At 37.5% G+C, this 16,532-nt stretch overlaps 1 protein-coding gene across 1 annotated transcript in view; it reads left to right on the plus strand.

The window, feature by feature from the left end:
* Positions 1-16,030, plus strand: part of per3.L (period circadian regulator 3 L homeolog) — a 32,098-nt gene extending 16,068 nt beyond the window's left edge. Inside the window, exons 7-22 of the mRNA XM_018226149.2 lie at positions 1,040-1,182; positions 1,293-1,371; positions 2,000-2,106; positions 3,730-3,886; positions 3,980-4,085; positions 5,666-5,794; positions 6,720-6,846; positions 8,432-8,570; positions 8,732-8,874; positions 9,208-9,411; positions 10,330-10,578; positions 11,048-11,769; positions 12,085-12,271; positions 12,486-12,663; positions 13,438-13,588; positions 15,455-16,030. Of these exons, the coding sequence (XP_018081638.1) occupies positions 1,040-1,182; positions 1,293-1,371; positions 2,000-2,106; positions 3,730-3,886; positions 3,980-4,085; positions 5,666-5,794; positions 6,720-6,846; positions 8,432-8,570; positions 8,732-8,874; positions 9,208-9,411; positions 10,330-10,578; positions 11,048-11,769; positions 12,085-12,271; positions 12,486-12,663; positions 13,438-13,588; positions 15,455-15,616 (2,983 nt within the window). The 3' untranslated portion in view covers positions 15,617-16,030. The remainder of the gene's footprint in view (positions 1-1,039; positions 1,183-1,292; positions 1,372-1,999; positions 2,107-3,729; positions 3,887-3,979; positions 4,086-5,665; positions 5,795-6,719; positions 6,847-8,431; positions 8,571-8,731; positions 8,875-9,207; positions 9,412-10,329; positions 10,579-11,047; positions 11,770-12,084; positions 12,272-12,485; positions 12,664-13,437; positions 13,589-15,454) is intronic.
* The last annotated feature ends 502 nt before the right edge of the window (positions 16,031-16,532 follow it).

The raw sequence follows: 16,532 nt of genomic DNA on the forward strand, positions 1-16,532 counted from the left end.
GTTATAAAAAAGCAGAACATTGCTTAGAAAAGTCATACTGATCATTCTTCTCAGAAGTGTACAAAAGAAGATTCTGTTCTAAAAGGTGACACTCACCAGCTATTATTTTATTACATAAAGCATTTAATTAGAGCATAGCAACAAGGCTAGAGAGGAATACTGCATGTATCAATGTGGTAATTAAGCCTTTCATTTTTCTTGAAAAAAAGATTGTAAGCTAGCAATATGTATGCAAGTACAGTAATTGGCTCTCACGTGTTGGGCCATGATTATTTTGCTCAGTTCAGAAAAGCTTGACCGTGTGCTCTTTATGCCAGCATAGTAATTATTTCTTGGTAATGTCAGCAGCAAAACACAGCCATGAAACTGCCTTCCCTGCTGTACTATTTCCTTTTATTGCGCTTGCAGGTTTGTTTCATGGAAATTATCATATAAAGTGCTGATGTCCGTATTAATGGAGTAAATTAATTTTCACATTATTCCAGTATTTGAGTGTAATCAAAAAAGAAACAACATTTGAACAGAAATATTTAGGGACAGAATTATCAAGGGTTGAATAGGAAGTTCGATTTTTTTTATTTTTTTTTTTTTTTTTTTTTTTGGTCAAAACCTCCCTGATTGGAATTAGGAATTTATCAAACCTTTACCCTGGGACCCTTCACCACCTAAAACCTGCTGAGTTCATGTACAAGGCAATGGGAGAGGTCAAGTGCACCATTTGAAGATGTTAATAGACTTCCTGACACTCGATTTGCGTTTAGTCGAATTTGATTTTGGTTGGTTAATATCCGTTTTTTTTTTTTATTAAATAACCTCCCAATCGAATTTAGAGTATATTCGAATTTATTAGAGTTGAAAATTCACATGAATTCGAAATTCAACCTTTGACAAATGGGCTTCCCCATGTCTTTGTTCTAACAACTAGATTATTATAATATGCTAGGCATGATTGTTTGAATGCAGGTGTGACAATTTAAGCCATGTACCTTTATGATGAAGAAACCTTAAAATGATTACAATTGTTACGTTTTCTTTCTAGAGGAGGAAAGGATCGGGAGCATGCCATCCGGTATAATCCATACAGAATGACCCCATATTCTGTCAAGGTGCGCAGTGCTGATAATGCTGAGCCAGAGCCATGCTGCCTTGCCTTGGTAGAAAAGATCCACTCCGGATATGAAGGTAAGAAAATGAGTAGTAATGTTACAAACAGTCATTTTTGTTTGCACCAGCCCCCAACGGCATCATATAATTATATTGTACTTTTCCCCTATCAATGCCTTTCATTTTAGCTCCCAGGATCCCTCTGGACAAAAGAATATTTACAACTACTCATACACCGGGCTGTGTTTTTCTTGAAGCTGATGATAGGTAAGCATGATTTATGGTAAAACGTATTGTGTTTACTTACTTTGTAGTATTTATAGCATATCTGGAGGACCATGGGATGGATTTGACACTCTTATAGATGTTGTGGCCTCCCAACCTTTCCAAGGGGGTCAACTAATATTGAACAACATAAATATGTTATTATAATCAAGCTTGTGATAAAGTGGAAACTGAATTGCCACCTGGAAGTTGTCCAGTACATCACATTGCTCCTCTAGAATGACCTCTTATGTTGTCCTTTAGTCTGTAGTTGGATGAAATTAAGGATTACATGGAATCCCTCCACATAGATGGATGTTTAAAAAGCCAGGGCATTCTGCAGTATCTGAACATAATGCTTAGCTATGCAGCTTGGACTATACAAATTGTATTGACTATCCGCTACAAGAATAAATGCACGAGAGTGCATTCACTTCCTCTGACTTTTGCAGAAGTAGTGTCGTTTCCAGTACTGGAAAGATCTATCTTTTTTTTTTTTTTTTATATATATAATGCCATAACCTGCATACATGCATGAAAGTTTTTTTTTTTTTTTGTCTTTTTTATTTATTTATTTATTTATTTTGTGCTTATTTAAAGTTTTTTTTTTTTATTTTTTTTTTTATTTCAGAGCTGTACATTTATTGGGCTACTTGCCACAAGACTTGGTTGGAACTTCTGTCCTGATGTATTTGCACCCAGAGGATCGTCCTTTAATGCTAGCGATGCATAAAAAAAGTAAGTGCTCCCCAAACCGTGCCATTGTTTTAATCTTGGCAAAGAACACGTGTTTATTCCAAACTATCATCTAAACTTACACACTGGTGTTAAATAACTATTATTGATTAGTTAATGTGGAACTTCACTTTTTGAAATAATATATTATTCTGTAGACTCGCAATATCCTAAGGTAATCAGCAGTTCGTTTACAACAGCTTATTAACTGCAAGGGAATACCAGACCAAGGATGATTTTGTTGTAACAAGCAGTGAGAAGGTTTAGGGGATTGTTCCTGCTAACCGTTGGGTAGTGGAAAGCCTTAGGCTCGTGGCACGCAGGACCAGTGATCACCTTTTCACCTCTTGCATTTTTTCTAATGCACTTCCATCCACCCCATCTTCTTAGGACACTGACCGATGCAATATCAGCCTGTGAACTCACAATTAGAGCGTTTTTTGTTGAAATAACAAAGTATTTTTGCATCAAAATCCACTCTTGTATGTGCACCCACAGACTAATGCTATGCCTGTCGGCTCACCAAGAAGAAAAAATTGATAGGAATGCATCACTGAGAAAAGCCGATCTTCAGCACTGTGTGCCAGTTGCTTTAGAGATCACTTTTAGCCAACCATAACTCCAGTGATGTCAAGCCATTACCTTTAGTAGCTTATTGTAGTGGGATATTAAACTAATGATAGGGCCCATAGAGGCTAATTAGAAGGGTGTGGGCCGGACCGCCAGTGGCAACAGAAAGAGAGAAATTAATCATTCCCTTTGTAATATTTAAATATAAAGGTAAAATACAGAGTGAAAGTGGTCCCTTGACAATATTTAGAGAAGGGAATTTTGGTTTCTGTTAATTTTGACCTGAGACACACACAACTGTATTGTAAGTTGTGATTCCAATTTTCTTTTACTCTTATAAACACACTGAAAAATGAAGTGTGTTCATGTGATTATATGTCTGTTATTCTGACCACAGTCACAGATACTGTATGTCATACAATTAAAGGTGGCCAAACATGAGCAGTGATGGAGTAGGAACGATTGTAAAATGTATGGTCGTTCCATCCGTCGATCAGACCGGTTTAAAATTTTACATTGTGAAATTATGAAATTGGTCGGGGGATGGGGCAATTGGATAATCCTTGTTAAACATTCACTGCACATGCCTTAATGCGGAGGTACTCAAAGGAACAGATTGCCATTGGTTAATATATGTTGGATCTTGCAGCCAACACAACAAAGAAAAGATGCACCAAATCCAGGATTTGGTTTCTGATTCAAGTGTCAAACCAAACCCAAAACCAAAAAAAAAAAAAATCACATGACTATTTTTTTTTTTTAACCTTGCAGGGTTCTCTTTCCCCCTTGTTTCCATAATTTACATATGCAAATTAGGGTTCAGATTTGATTTGGTATTCGCCCAAATTTGGGGGTTTAGTAGTGGTTTCGGTGCATCCCTAGAAAAGCCACATGACTCTTCACATATCGTTAACCACCGATGGATGAATTGTTAAAACGATTGGTTAGCCGATAAAATCAAATTAAAGGGATGCAGTTGAAGTAAAAGTCTGTATGTATATTTAAACTGATGTGTAGTTATATTTTAATATTTTAACTCCTTTTGTTCCTTTTTAGTTTTGAAGTATGCTGGACAGCCTCCATTTGAACACTCTCCTATCAGGTTTTGTACTCAAAATGGAGACTATATAACACTGGATACTAGCTGGTCAAGCTTTGTCAATCCATGGAGTAGAAAGGTGGCATTTATCATTGGTCGACATAAAGTTAGAACGTAAGTTTATTAATTGTTTTAATATTCTGTTTACCATGATTGTAACAAGCACATTTTGCCCTTATAAACCAAATTTGTATTGTTTTATTATAGAATACCACTCAATGAAGATGTTTTTGCTGCTCCGTGCAGAGAAACTCTTAGCATTAATAAGGAGATAAAAGAATTGCAAGGCCAGATTTACAAGGTCCTTTTGCAGGTAAGGTACATTGTTGTTTGCTTTTACCAAAGGAAAAATATACCACCTTTGTGAATATTCGTAAAGTCAAAAATATATATGCGGCAAATGGCAGCATTTTTGGCAGTTTTTGTATCATGTGAAGTTTAAAGCTCTGGGCTATGGAAAGCAGGAATTTTTGTTTACATATGATGCTCTTTTACCAATTTATCTCAAATTTGAATATTCAAATTAGGGTCCACATTTGGATCGGTATTCAGCCAAATCTTTTTGAGGATGGTTCAGAACATTTATTTGTACAAGACCTCATAATTTGTGAAAGGGATCCTGAAAGGATTTCACTTTCTCAGACAAATCGGCAATAGCTCAATTGTCCCTGACTCATCTGTCACATGGATTCTTTTCTTTGCTGCTTTTTGTGGCTTGTGGAAAGAGCTTTTTGTGTGTGTGGAGTAGGTTATCATGCTCCATTACATGTACTCATGCGACACAAACCAACATTTTTTTTACATTCAGATTTATTCCCATAAAGTAAAAATTGAATCCCTACTTATAACATTTTATTTCCGGAGTATTATCAGTAAGCATAGGTATTCATCAAAGCATGTTTTTCATCGTATTTTGCAGTATTTAAAACAATTGCAAATTCTAAGCAACCTTCCAATATATTTTAATGATTTAATTTTACCTTAAGTTATCTTAAAGTAATTTCTATTGAAATAATATCTGCCTATGCTACTCTCTACATTGCTATTCTAACTGCATGTATCATTAAATCAATGCTGCAGTACTCCTCCAGACAGTACTACAGTTCTCATAATGCTTTGTTCTCCAGAGAATAACCATTATCATCATTTATTTATATAGTGCCCACAAGTTACACCGTGTTTTGCCTTAGTTTATAACAAATTGGAAATAACCTTGTACAAAGCATTGTGGGAAGTAGAGTCGTGGCCAGAAGGCAGGGCTGTATTTACCATACCGGCACCTGATGGGCCGTGCCTATATTGTAAAGAAAAAAGAAAAAGATTTTCACCAAAAACATAACTTGTCCCACCCCCAGACATGTGCAGCCAAATTTGATGGCAGAGCTCGGGGGGGGGGGGGGTACTATGTTCCTCTGCAAATGACATATTTGCAATACAGCAGGATTGCACATGTTCCAAGGTGAAGCGGTGGGCTGAGGTCCAGGGCCTAAATACAATGTAGAAAGTAATCCAGTAGCACACTGATTATGGTGTGATAAGTGATAATTTGTTTATTTAGCCCACATACATACAAGGTAAGGGCAATGTTTCGGAATCCACTCAGAGGTAAATGGGAGAGGTTTCATATGGGCTTGCCTTCCTCTGGATCAACTGGCAGGCAGGTTAAAATACACTTAATAGATAAAACGTGATGGGCGTGTGTCTTTTTTTCAACCAAACTTACTATGTTACTCTTTCGTTATTCAGATTGATTTATTTATTTATTTAAAGGGTGGGTGGTGGGGTACATCCCCTTAAAGGTGATGTCCACTTACACTGCTTTCTACCAAGCTTAATTTCGTTAATTCAATAGTTTTTAATTTTTACCTTTTTTTACCTTTTTTTCTGGCCTAGCCTGTTCATAATAATGGATCCAGTGGTTATGGAAGCTTAGGAAGCAATGGCTCTTACGAACATCACATAAGCATATCGTCATCCAGTGATTCAAATGGAAACTGTGTGGACGAAACACAGAAAGAACCGGTAAATTATTAGCTTTTTTTTTTTATCTTAAAATGACACTTTGCATTTTATTAAAGCCACCTCATTAGTATGACATTGACACATCCCAACAAAATTGCAATGAATAATACAGCAATTACAGTAGTATAGTAAGGGCAGACATTTTACTATAATGTGCATGCAGTACTCCTAAACACCACAAGGGGTACATGTAACGAGTGCTGTGCACATGAACGGCACAAATAGTCACTGGAACATTTAGGAAAGATGGAGGCTCTGCACTCTCATAGGGGCACATTTATCAAAATGTGAGATTACAGCTCACACAGAAAATGGATTGACAAATACCCTTCTAAAAATTCCATATTAATTTTTTTTGGGGTGAACTCTAAGGGGCAGATATATCAAAATGTGAATTTAAGGTCCAGGTTTTCAAAAAAAACATTATTTTAGTATTTTATTAACATAAAGGAAACTGTGTTTAGGTGCTTTAAATATAAAACAACATTTTGGGCCAGATGTATCAAATGTTAGTTTAGTGTTTAATAAATAAAAACTCACTCTCGTTCTATTCATTCCTATGGAATTTTTGGAACCGTATTTTTCAATGGGTGAAAGTTAGAACTCACCATTTGATAAATACAGTTCTAAAAATCCCATAGGAATAAATAGAAAATGATAAATCTGCCCTTTAAGTGTAGGATTTAGTAACTTAAAATAAGAGAATTGGTACAGGGTCTGCATAATTTTGCAAGACAGTGTATATTCCAGCACATAAAGTATTGTTTGAAAGAAATATTTGGTAATAAATAATCCCAAAATCTCCCAGAAAAAAAAGAATTCTAATGCTTAGAACCATGAAACTGCTTAAAAGCTTAATACAACAAAATCTATTCCTCTTTCCACATTATACTTGGCTTCTCCTTTCTCTTTTTTTAAACTACAGATGACATTAAAACAAGTCTGTACGGACATTAATCGTATTAAAAATATTGGTCAGCAAGTGTATATTGACACAAGAAGCAAGCCACGGCCCACGAAAAGGGATCCCCCGGAGAAAGACCTACACAGAGGTGAGAACTGTTATTGGGGCCTGGTAATGAGGGATGATATTTCAGAATTAGTGTGAGAAAATGATGGACTTCCCATTTACACTACAGACAGCTAAAACACAGCGTTAGTTCATTATAGTAGTCTAGTACAGGTATGGGATCCGTTATCCAGAAAGTTCTGAATTACAGAAGAGTCATCTCCCATTGATTCCAATTTATGCATATGATTTAAATTTTCAAAAAAGATCTTTTTTTTTTTCTCTGTAATAATAAAACCGTACCTTGTACTTGATCTAAGATAATATATAATTTAATCCTTATTGGAACAACGTAACCGATGGGGGACGGGCCCTGGTGCAGGACGTGCCGCCAGGCCCCCGCCCCTCTCCATACCAGATTATTTTCCCCGAAATCGGCCGATGCAGCCGAAAATCAGCAGTGCGCGAGCTGCTGGGGGGGCCCTGAGGGGGTGCGGGCCCTGGCCCAATTGCACCCCCTGCTACCCCGGTAGTTCCGCCACTGTAATGGGGATTATTCAATGTTTACATGATTTTCTAGTAGTTTTAAAGGAGAAGGAAAGGTTAAAACTAAGTAAACCTTATCAGAAAGTTCCACTTAAATATATCAGTAAACCCTCAAAGTAGTGCTGCTCTGTCAAAAAAAAAATGCTGCATTTCTTTCCTTTTATTATGTACATGTGGGGTTCTGTATCAGACTTTCTGCCTCCAGCTTAAACCTCCTTGCCCCGGGCGTGAGCATGCTCAGTTTGCTCCGCTTCCCCCCCCCCCTTCTGTGCTGTAATCTGATCCCAGAATTATAACCGAGCAGGGAGAGACTCAGGCAGGAAGTGATGTCACACCAAGCTAATACTGCAGCTGCTATCCTAACCAAACAGTGAGCTTCTAGAGCTTTTTACCCAGGTATGGTAAAACATTCTACAGAAATAATATAGCATTCTAGCTTGCACTATTGCAGCTACTCTATTGTCAAAAAAATGCCTCCATAGCTTTCCATCTCCTTACGAAGATCCAAATTACAGAAAGACCCCTTATCCGGAAAGCCCCAGGTCCCGAGCATTCTGGATAATAGGTCCCATACCTGTAGTATTGGAACCAAGAATAACTTGCACAGTGATTGTGAACTGGAATTCCTCTGCAATTTTACTCACTTCCTACTCGACATTGCTTTCTATATTCCCCCCCCCCCCCCCCCAAATCAGTCTAGTCTCTGTTTGTGAGATCTTTAGTTCATGCCCTCTTGTAGGTCAAACCATTTGCTTAGGGCCTCCTTTAACTAAAAAAAACAAGGTTACAGATATAGGAAAACATTGGTGTTTTTAGTCATTCATCCGTATTTGCAGGAATATCTAGTGCCATAAATAAGTCTGCTAATTTTGCTGATTATCAGGCTAGACTTTCAGGTGTAGAAATGAAGGAGCGCAAATAAGTTTTGTTACATTCACACTGGGCTCCTCCTGTACCTGCTTCAGACTCTTGCACAGTGTTGGAACTACATATTCCATTACTGTTAAATCTCAATATAAACCTAAGATGCCGTTCTAGGAAATCACAATTTTTTTTTTTTTTTACGAAACTTTCTTCAACAGCAAAGCCAAATACATTTATAAAGCCACAACAAGAAAATACAACAATAGATGGGCAAGCAGCATCCATTTGTGATACATCAAGGAAGGGGCAAAACATACCATCGTACCATCAAATCAACTGTGTGGACAGTATCCTTAGGTAATGTTCTATATTTTTTTTAATGGAAAGATCTTTTGTAATGTGTGTGTGTGTTATTGTAATGTTAGTCATCTCCTGGTCATTATAAATACCCAATACCCCAGACTGGTGCTTCTGACTCCTCCTTAAGACTAACAGTTTGGAAACATTTTTTTTAACAGGTATCTGAGGAGCTACAACATCCCAGCACTGAAGAGGAAATGTAAATCTTCTATAAACACATCATCATCTTCTTCTTCTTCTTCTTCTTCTGAAGATGACAAGCAGGGTCTGCAAGGGCCAATCAAGCTGGAGGTTTTGAAAGGTAACAGACACAAGTACTGCTAGATTTTCCTTTATTATGGCAGACCGTAACAATGCAGGTTTCTTATATTTCAGTTTTTTCAGGGGACAGAATTCATTTGCAGTTTTTATCTGCCTTTTAGTTCTAGTAGGCTAGTGTAAAACACAGCAGGACTTTAACCGGCATACATTTTAGAGTATCTATGAAAGAGTAAAAAAAGCAAACCCTAATAAAGATTTCCCCAGAATGTTCTGTCTACACACTAGTGTTTTTTTTAAAATACAGGGTTTCCATTAGCTGCCACAAAATGGATTTTAAACTCATTGCCAATACCTTTTTTTTTTATTTTGCAAGATGTTCCTGAATTAACAGCGCCCATCGACACAAGCCAGTTATCGGCCGAATCAATGGTGACGACAGATGCCCAGACAACAGCAGCTGTGGTTGGAGCTCCTTTGACGGATTTGACAATTTCCATCAAGGCAATGAGTGTGGTCTCTGTCACCAGTCAATGTAGCTACAGCAGTACCACTGTTCACGTTCCACAGCCTGAGTCAGGTATCTATTGAGATAAATACTTTTAGGGTGGTGGCACATGCTGCTATTCAGGGAGATTAGTCACCATTGACAAATCTCCTTTTCTTCGGGTGACCACCCCGAAATGCTTTCCCACCGACTAGAATGTGAATCACCGGCAAGATGGCACTCGGATCATTCGTTTTCCGAAGTTGCCTTACGAGGAAACTTCGGCGACTTTGGAAAGCACAAACGTTCTGATCACCATCCCGCCGGCAATTCACATTCTAGCCAGTGGGAAAGCATTTTGGGGTGATTAGTCATCCGAAGAAGAGGAGATTTGTCGCTGGGCAACTAATCTCCCTGAATAGCAGCAAGTGCCACCACCCTTAATATGTAATGGTTACATACAAAAATTATTAGTTTGCCAAGTTTGGTGCAAGTTACACTGACCTCTTAACCATGAGTTTGTGTTTTTTTTTAACTTGGAAATTATTTCACATGAAACAAAAGTTGATTCATGGATGCCCCTTTTTTTATTAAAACATCCTCCCAGTCAACTTGCCAGTTGTCTTAATCTCAGTGACTGGATGTTTGTTATTTGGAGCAGTCTCTTGGGCGTGAATTTATATCTTCATTTCAATTTATTAGACTTTTTGGAAATCTGGGTATACTGCTTTTTACAAAGGGTTCCTTTATTCGATTTTATTTTACAATTTAAAAAAAACAAAGGAAATTACAAGTGACATTTTTTGGACTTTTTACATGCCATGCTCAGTGAGATACCAAGAGTCTAAACAAAAATACATTGCTTTTAGTTGCTGTAATGATTGCAAATTATTAAATCATCCAGTTGAACACAATAATAGGCAATCTTAAATATATTATTTTCATTGTCTGTCTTGAATTTTATGTGGTTGACGTTCTGTATAAATGACTTTTTTTTTTCTTTCTATGAAGAATTTACTGCCATAGAAGGCGCTGCAGGTGGGAGTGAGCAAATTGAAATTAAGTTGTCGCAAGCACCTGGTTCCGCTGTAGCTCCTGAGGAATTTAAGCAGATTGGTTTAACAAAGGAAGTGTTATCCGCACACACACAGAAAGAAGAGCAGGATTATGTTGATAGATTTCGGCAAAGGATTCTTCTGTCTCCGTATAGCAGTTACCTCCAACAAGACAGCAGAAGCAAAGACTGCTCACATGAGCAAGGTAAGTTATACTAACGTCGCCCCTGAGCAATACTCAACAATGTTCTGGGACTTTCCCACCATGTTGCTCTTCTACCGTTCTGTCCTGTCAGTGTCTGCTGGAGCAGCACTATTAGCTGATGCGTTTGGGAAAAAAAAACATGTTTTCCCATGACCGCATCCCTTTAAAGTATGTGGGCAGACTGTCACGATTGGGGTTGTTTCAGCTGGAGAAAAGGTGATAGTGAGATGACAGAATTGTTTTTTGCAAGTACACTGGAGGACAATGTAGACCTTGGTCATGTGTGCAAATGTCATGTCACATCATTAACTTGTACAATACAGATTTTTATAAATTTTCTGGGGTTTTTTCTAAAGCCATTTACTACATTGCAGGTTTGTCTTACAGTGAACATATGTTCTTCTGTTGCTAATCATACTATGCATACTTGCATGTCTATTTCTCCTTATAATCATGTACATTGTTGCAGGTGAACATTCTTCACAACCGACTGCTCCTGCTGCTTGGAAAAAAGGAAAGAAACAAGGAAAACGCAAGCGTCAGAAACCCATGGAATCCTCAGACAGTAATGGTTCTCATCCAAATTTGCCGCCCCGGCCAAGGTCAGGGCTACTTCCACAGTCTTGGCCACCATCTGAAGTATCTCATCCAAGTCCCCCAAGTATGGGCTTTCCCCCTCCAATGATGATTCCTATACAGACAGCTTATCCTATGCCTGGCTTTCCTCTACCACAGATGCCTCCAGTAACTGGCAACAATGTAGCTTCTTCCATATCTAGTCCACAGCAATCAAATATGTCTTATAATTTGCCTGCCTTTCCGGGATTTGCTTCTCCATATATGGGAACATTCATGGCAGTCCTTCTCCCAAATTACAATATGTGTCCGCAAATGAACCCACAGACACCTGCACCTTTTTTGCCCACTCCTTTTCCTTGTTCACCTTCATATCCATATTCTGGAATGCCCAGTGCTCCACAAAGCAAGCCTTCTCAGGTACCCACAGACTTTGTTGACCTGACCTCTCGAGCGTCCTCTCCTATGTCAGATGTTCAAAGTGAAGATTCACAAATGTATAGCAATTCAAGAAGCAGCTCTCCGCTTCAGCTTGTTCTTCTTCAAGAAGAGTTACCCAAGCCTATGGAGCAAGAAGAGGGAACCAATAAGGAGAACCATGTGAATATAAAATGTGTAAGTTTGTTTTATTTGGCAATAGTGGGGACAGTTTACAATAATAATAATAGTAGACACAACTGCCAGTTTTGTACATAGATTTGTTTCCCTAATTTTTCATTTGCGATTTCCTGCAATATTTTTTGTGGGGTGGTGAACTCTACCATACAGGTTTACTGTGAATCCATAAATTACATTAAGGAGAATCAGGAACACACTCTGTCTCAATAAAAGCATTTATCCTGCTGTCTATGATTCAGCTTTTTGGTGTACTGTGTGGCTTAAAAGTTCATCAAATCTAACCGTTGAGCATTTTTGTTTGTTACTTTTTAGGCAGCAGAGGATAGTCGGAACAATGACAGCCACTCTACTTCTAGTGAACTTTTTGACCTTTTACTACAAGAAGACTCCCAATCTGGCACTGGATCTGCAGCTTCTGGAAGTGTATCAGCAATTTCCAGTTCTTTAAGATCTGGTTCCAATGGCTCTACCTCAAACGGGACCTCTGGAAGTGGTATAGGTAGGAAATGCTTTCTAAAATCTTGCTTTAATATTTTAATTTATAAAAATCTCCACGAACTCCTTTAACAAGAAGCTTTTCCTGCTGTTCTGCATTTACAATTACCGACTACTTTTATGTTCAGACATATTCATATATACGAAACAAAACCTATATTTTAATTATTGCTATAACTGCATTTTGTATTTGTTCTTTCTATGTTAATGGTCTACAGGGAGTAGCAACAGCAGCAAATATTTTGCCAGCAAGTCCTCTGATACCTCCAAGAAGTGCCATAAACGTCAGGATGTTGTGGATGCTGATCATTTCTGTAAAGCTCCTAGGGACTCTATTTGGACTATGATTGAGCGCACACCCACACCTATTATGATGACCTATCAGATGCCTAAAAGGTAAGAAAACTTGCCCTCATTTGCAACAAAAGCTTTTTAGTTAATTTTGTTATATCTGTTGCCCAGCAAATGTAATTGGGTCATTGTTTGGTCACAGCTTTATATCCCACCATTATAGGACATTTTCACTCCTGTACAGAGTACTACACAGTGAGATACCCCAGAACGATGTATGGGATCTATTATCAAGAATGCTTGAATGCTTGTAATTTGGATTACCATACTTAAACTCTACTTCAAAAAATTATTAAATTTAGTTGTTAATAAAATGTTGTTCTGATGAAATTGAGCTCAGTGGGGAAAGACTTTGCTTCTAAATTTAGCAGTTGACTGAAACAAATTTTTGATACATTTGTAAACCCTGTTGAAATATTTCATTCAAAATAAACCTCTGAAAATGGAAGGTGACAGGTTAGACCTGAAAGCAGTGCTCACCCAGACATATTGAAATCAGTATGACACACACGTCTACTGTGTGCTCACTTCTGTCTGGACTTGGCTTGAAGCAAACACACAGCATCCAATTATATTATTCCAGAATGAACCCATTATAACGTTCAGATATTACTGGCTGTTTGCTGCAAGCCCGGGGTGTAACAACATAGGAACTGGCTGCTGAGGAGCCTGAAAAGTACAGGAGGAGGTCCAGAGACTCCAGACTGATGATTTTTGCTGTTGTTGATAATAATTTTTTATATGTTGGAGCTCCTTAAGAGCAGTTTTTTATTACTGGCATCTTCTATTTGGCATGAAACTTTATTTACTGCTTTGTAGGGATAAAGAAACTTTACTGAAAGAGGACTTGGAAAAATTGACAGCCATGCGGCACAAGCAGCCTTTGTTCACCGAAGAACAGAAGGAAGAACTTGCTGAAGTGCATTCTTGGATTCGCAATCGAACAATTCCACAAGAAATTGATACTCAAGTAAGCAAAAAAGTTGCTTAAGGGAGAGGTAAATAGGAGATTGTGCTTCAACAACCCCTCATAGGAGCCTATGGGGGTTATTGTCATCTACTTGTAATATGAAGGAAGGACATGAAAGTTGGCAATGACTGGGGAGCTAATTTGGACATGACACTTCAACCATAACAATAAATGTCCATGGGTGTTTTTGTATAGCAGAACAGAGGGATAATAGGAAATGAGAATGTAATTAAGAAATGGCTTAAGATAGACAAATATATATAAATAATATTAGGGATGAACCAAATCCAGGATTCGGTTCAGGATTCGACTTTTTTCAGCAGGATTTGGATTCGGTCGAATCCAAATCCTTAAAATTGTGTGACTTTTTGTCACGCAAACGAATCCAGGATCAGATTTGGACAAGATTTTGCTTTTTTTTCAGCAGCATTCAGATTCAAATCCAAGTGCCTGCTCGAACCAGTCTGAATCCAAAAAAATCGCATCACATTTCCTCACACAAACTATGAAATTAGCCACTTGCTGTGTTCATGGTTCTCTTCCCTCCTAATTTACATAAGCAAATTAAGGTTTGGGATTCAGCTGAATCGTAAAATAGTGAATTCAGTGTGTCCCTCATGAAAAAAAAAAAAAAAAAAGCAATTCAGTTCGGGATTCCGTCAAATCCCAATATAGTGCCACCTATATCTCATATGAAATGCATTCTGCATGATAGTTTCTCTCTAAATGAAGAAACTGTGCTTGCCATGGAGTACTCCCCATATGGATCTTGTAAGGGACTCTCCACCCAAAACTTTTGCATAATAAAAGAAAATGTAAGTCTATGGAATTATTTCAATTGGATGACAAGGAATTATAAATGGCAGTTCTGAGTACCCAACTACTAGATCATTTTGCAGCAGGAAACGACACTTAGCAGATTTATCAAGGGTCGAATTTCGAAGATAAAAATACTTTGAAATTCGACCATTGACTTAGAATACTTCGACTTCGAATATCAAATTCAACGTTTTTTTCAGTGAATTTGGGTATCCTGCAATCGAAGTAGAATCGAAGGATTTCAGCGATCGATCGAACGATTTTTCTTCGACTTCAAAAAACGTAGAAAACTGCTCTAGAAGGTCCCCATAGGCCAACGTAGCACTTCGGCAGGTTTCATTTGGCGAAGTATTGAAGTCGAAGTTTTTTTAAAGAGACAGTACTTCAATTATCGAATGGTCGAATATTCAAACTATTTTACTTCAAATCAAATTCGAAGTCGTAGTATCCTATTCGATGGTCGAAGTATCCAAAAAATTACTTTGAATTTCGATTTTTTTTTTTTACTTCGAGGGTTAGATTTACCAAGGGTCGAATTTTGAATTCATGGGAGTTTATTAAAACTCCCATGAACTTGAAATTCAACCAATCATGATTTATAAAAAAAAAATTGAATTTTCTAAACTCTGGTGAATAGAATCGCCCCGGAAAACTCGTTTCGAGTTTTTTCTCTGAAAAAAAACTTGAATGTCAGGAAGGCTGCAAAGAACTCCAAATTGATCCCAGGTCGTCTCCCATTGACTAAAACAGCAATTCTAATTGCATTTTAACAATTCCCTAGTCAAATGTGACAGTTTTGGCCATAAAAAACTTGAAGATTCGAAATTTGAATTTTCAATTCGACCCTTGATAAATCTGCCCATTAAACTATGATAACAAATAATAAAGCCTATTCTAGCAATCCGATTATTTAAACATCCCCTAGCCTAGATTGTGGGTGAAAGTTTATAGATAAAACATCCAAAATGATATATTGTTATAACTAGAAGCTGTGATTCTCTGCATTATTACATTATATTTAACAATTCTTGGCTCTTCAACCTACAGGGATGTGTCATGTGTGTGAAAAGCTCCACCAAGGAGGATAAAAAACATTTACAGTTGAAAGATGGCAACCCAGGAAAGGACACGGCCAATACCATTGAACAGCTGCGGAGTCCTACTACCAGCCCGTGTGTTTTGGAAGACACCACAAACTTAAAAACATGACTTTCATGTAAAACACTTTTGCTATGAATTTGTTCCACAAACTATTTATGGTTTTTTTTTTTTTTTTTTTTTCTTTGTACAAATCAAGGCAGAAACCTCGTCTCTTCGGATACCTTTGCAGGAAATTACTTTTTTTTTTCTTGCTGTTTTTTAAAGAGACACTTTGTGCCAAGACTTAAAATCGGTTTCCTGAAGGATTATTTTCCTGGATAAACATTTGTTTCGTCTGCCAGCGGGATACCTGGAGAGTTCTTTGGCATTTGTCTAACACTTTCTCTTGAACATGAGGATGTTTTTCCCAGTTCCTTAACATCCAGCATCTTTTCTTACGCACATTACTGTTTTATCCACCTATAAATATGACCAATGTGAAGTAAAAATAGAAATGAGTTGTTTAAATAAAACTCTTTTTTTGTAAATTTACTGACTGAAAAAAAACCATGATTCTTTAGGAATAAACCTGTATTCTTGTGTCTTTGTACACAATGACATTTTATACAGTGAGCCCTGAGAGGGCATGAGAACCGATAATAATTTCCGTGTTGCTAATTATTCTGATTTAACAAAAGTTCACTGGTCAGAACATATTAAAACTATGTCATAGGGGATTGCCTGTGGAGATCCTGTTCATCTTGGAGGGCAAAAAAGTATATTTTTAATCACACGATTTTTCCAATACCCGTTAAAGGAGAAGGAAAGCCAAAAAACGACTTAAGTGTTGCCAATGTATAGTATATATAATTACCAGCAAGCATTCCCTCATTAGTTTTTCCCTTAAATTTTTTGCTGCAATTGATTTTTTGAAAAGTTTAGACATGTATGAAAAAGCATACCTTTGTTTCTGTAAGAAATCCGTCTGAATAGGGCACACGCATGCGCTATAGCTTCCAGCAGTGCCCCGCACATGCGCACAAGA

This window comes from Xenopus laevis, chromosome 7L (assembly GCF_017654675.1).
Source record: "Xenopus laevis strain J_2021 chromosome 7L, Xenopus_laevis_v10.1, whole genome shotgun sequence".
NCBI lineage: Eukaryota > Metazoa > Chordata > Amphibia > Anura > Pipidae > Xenopus > Xenopus laevis.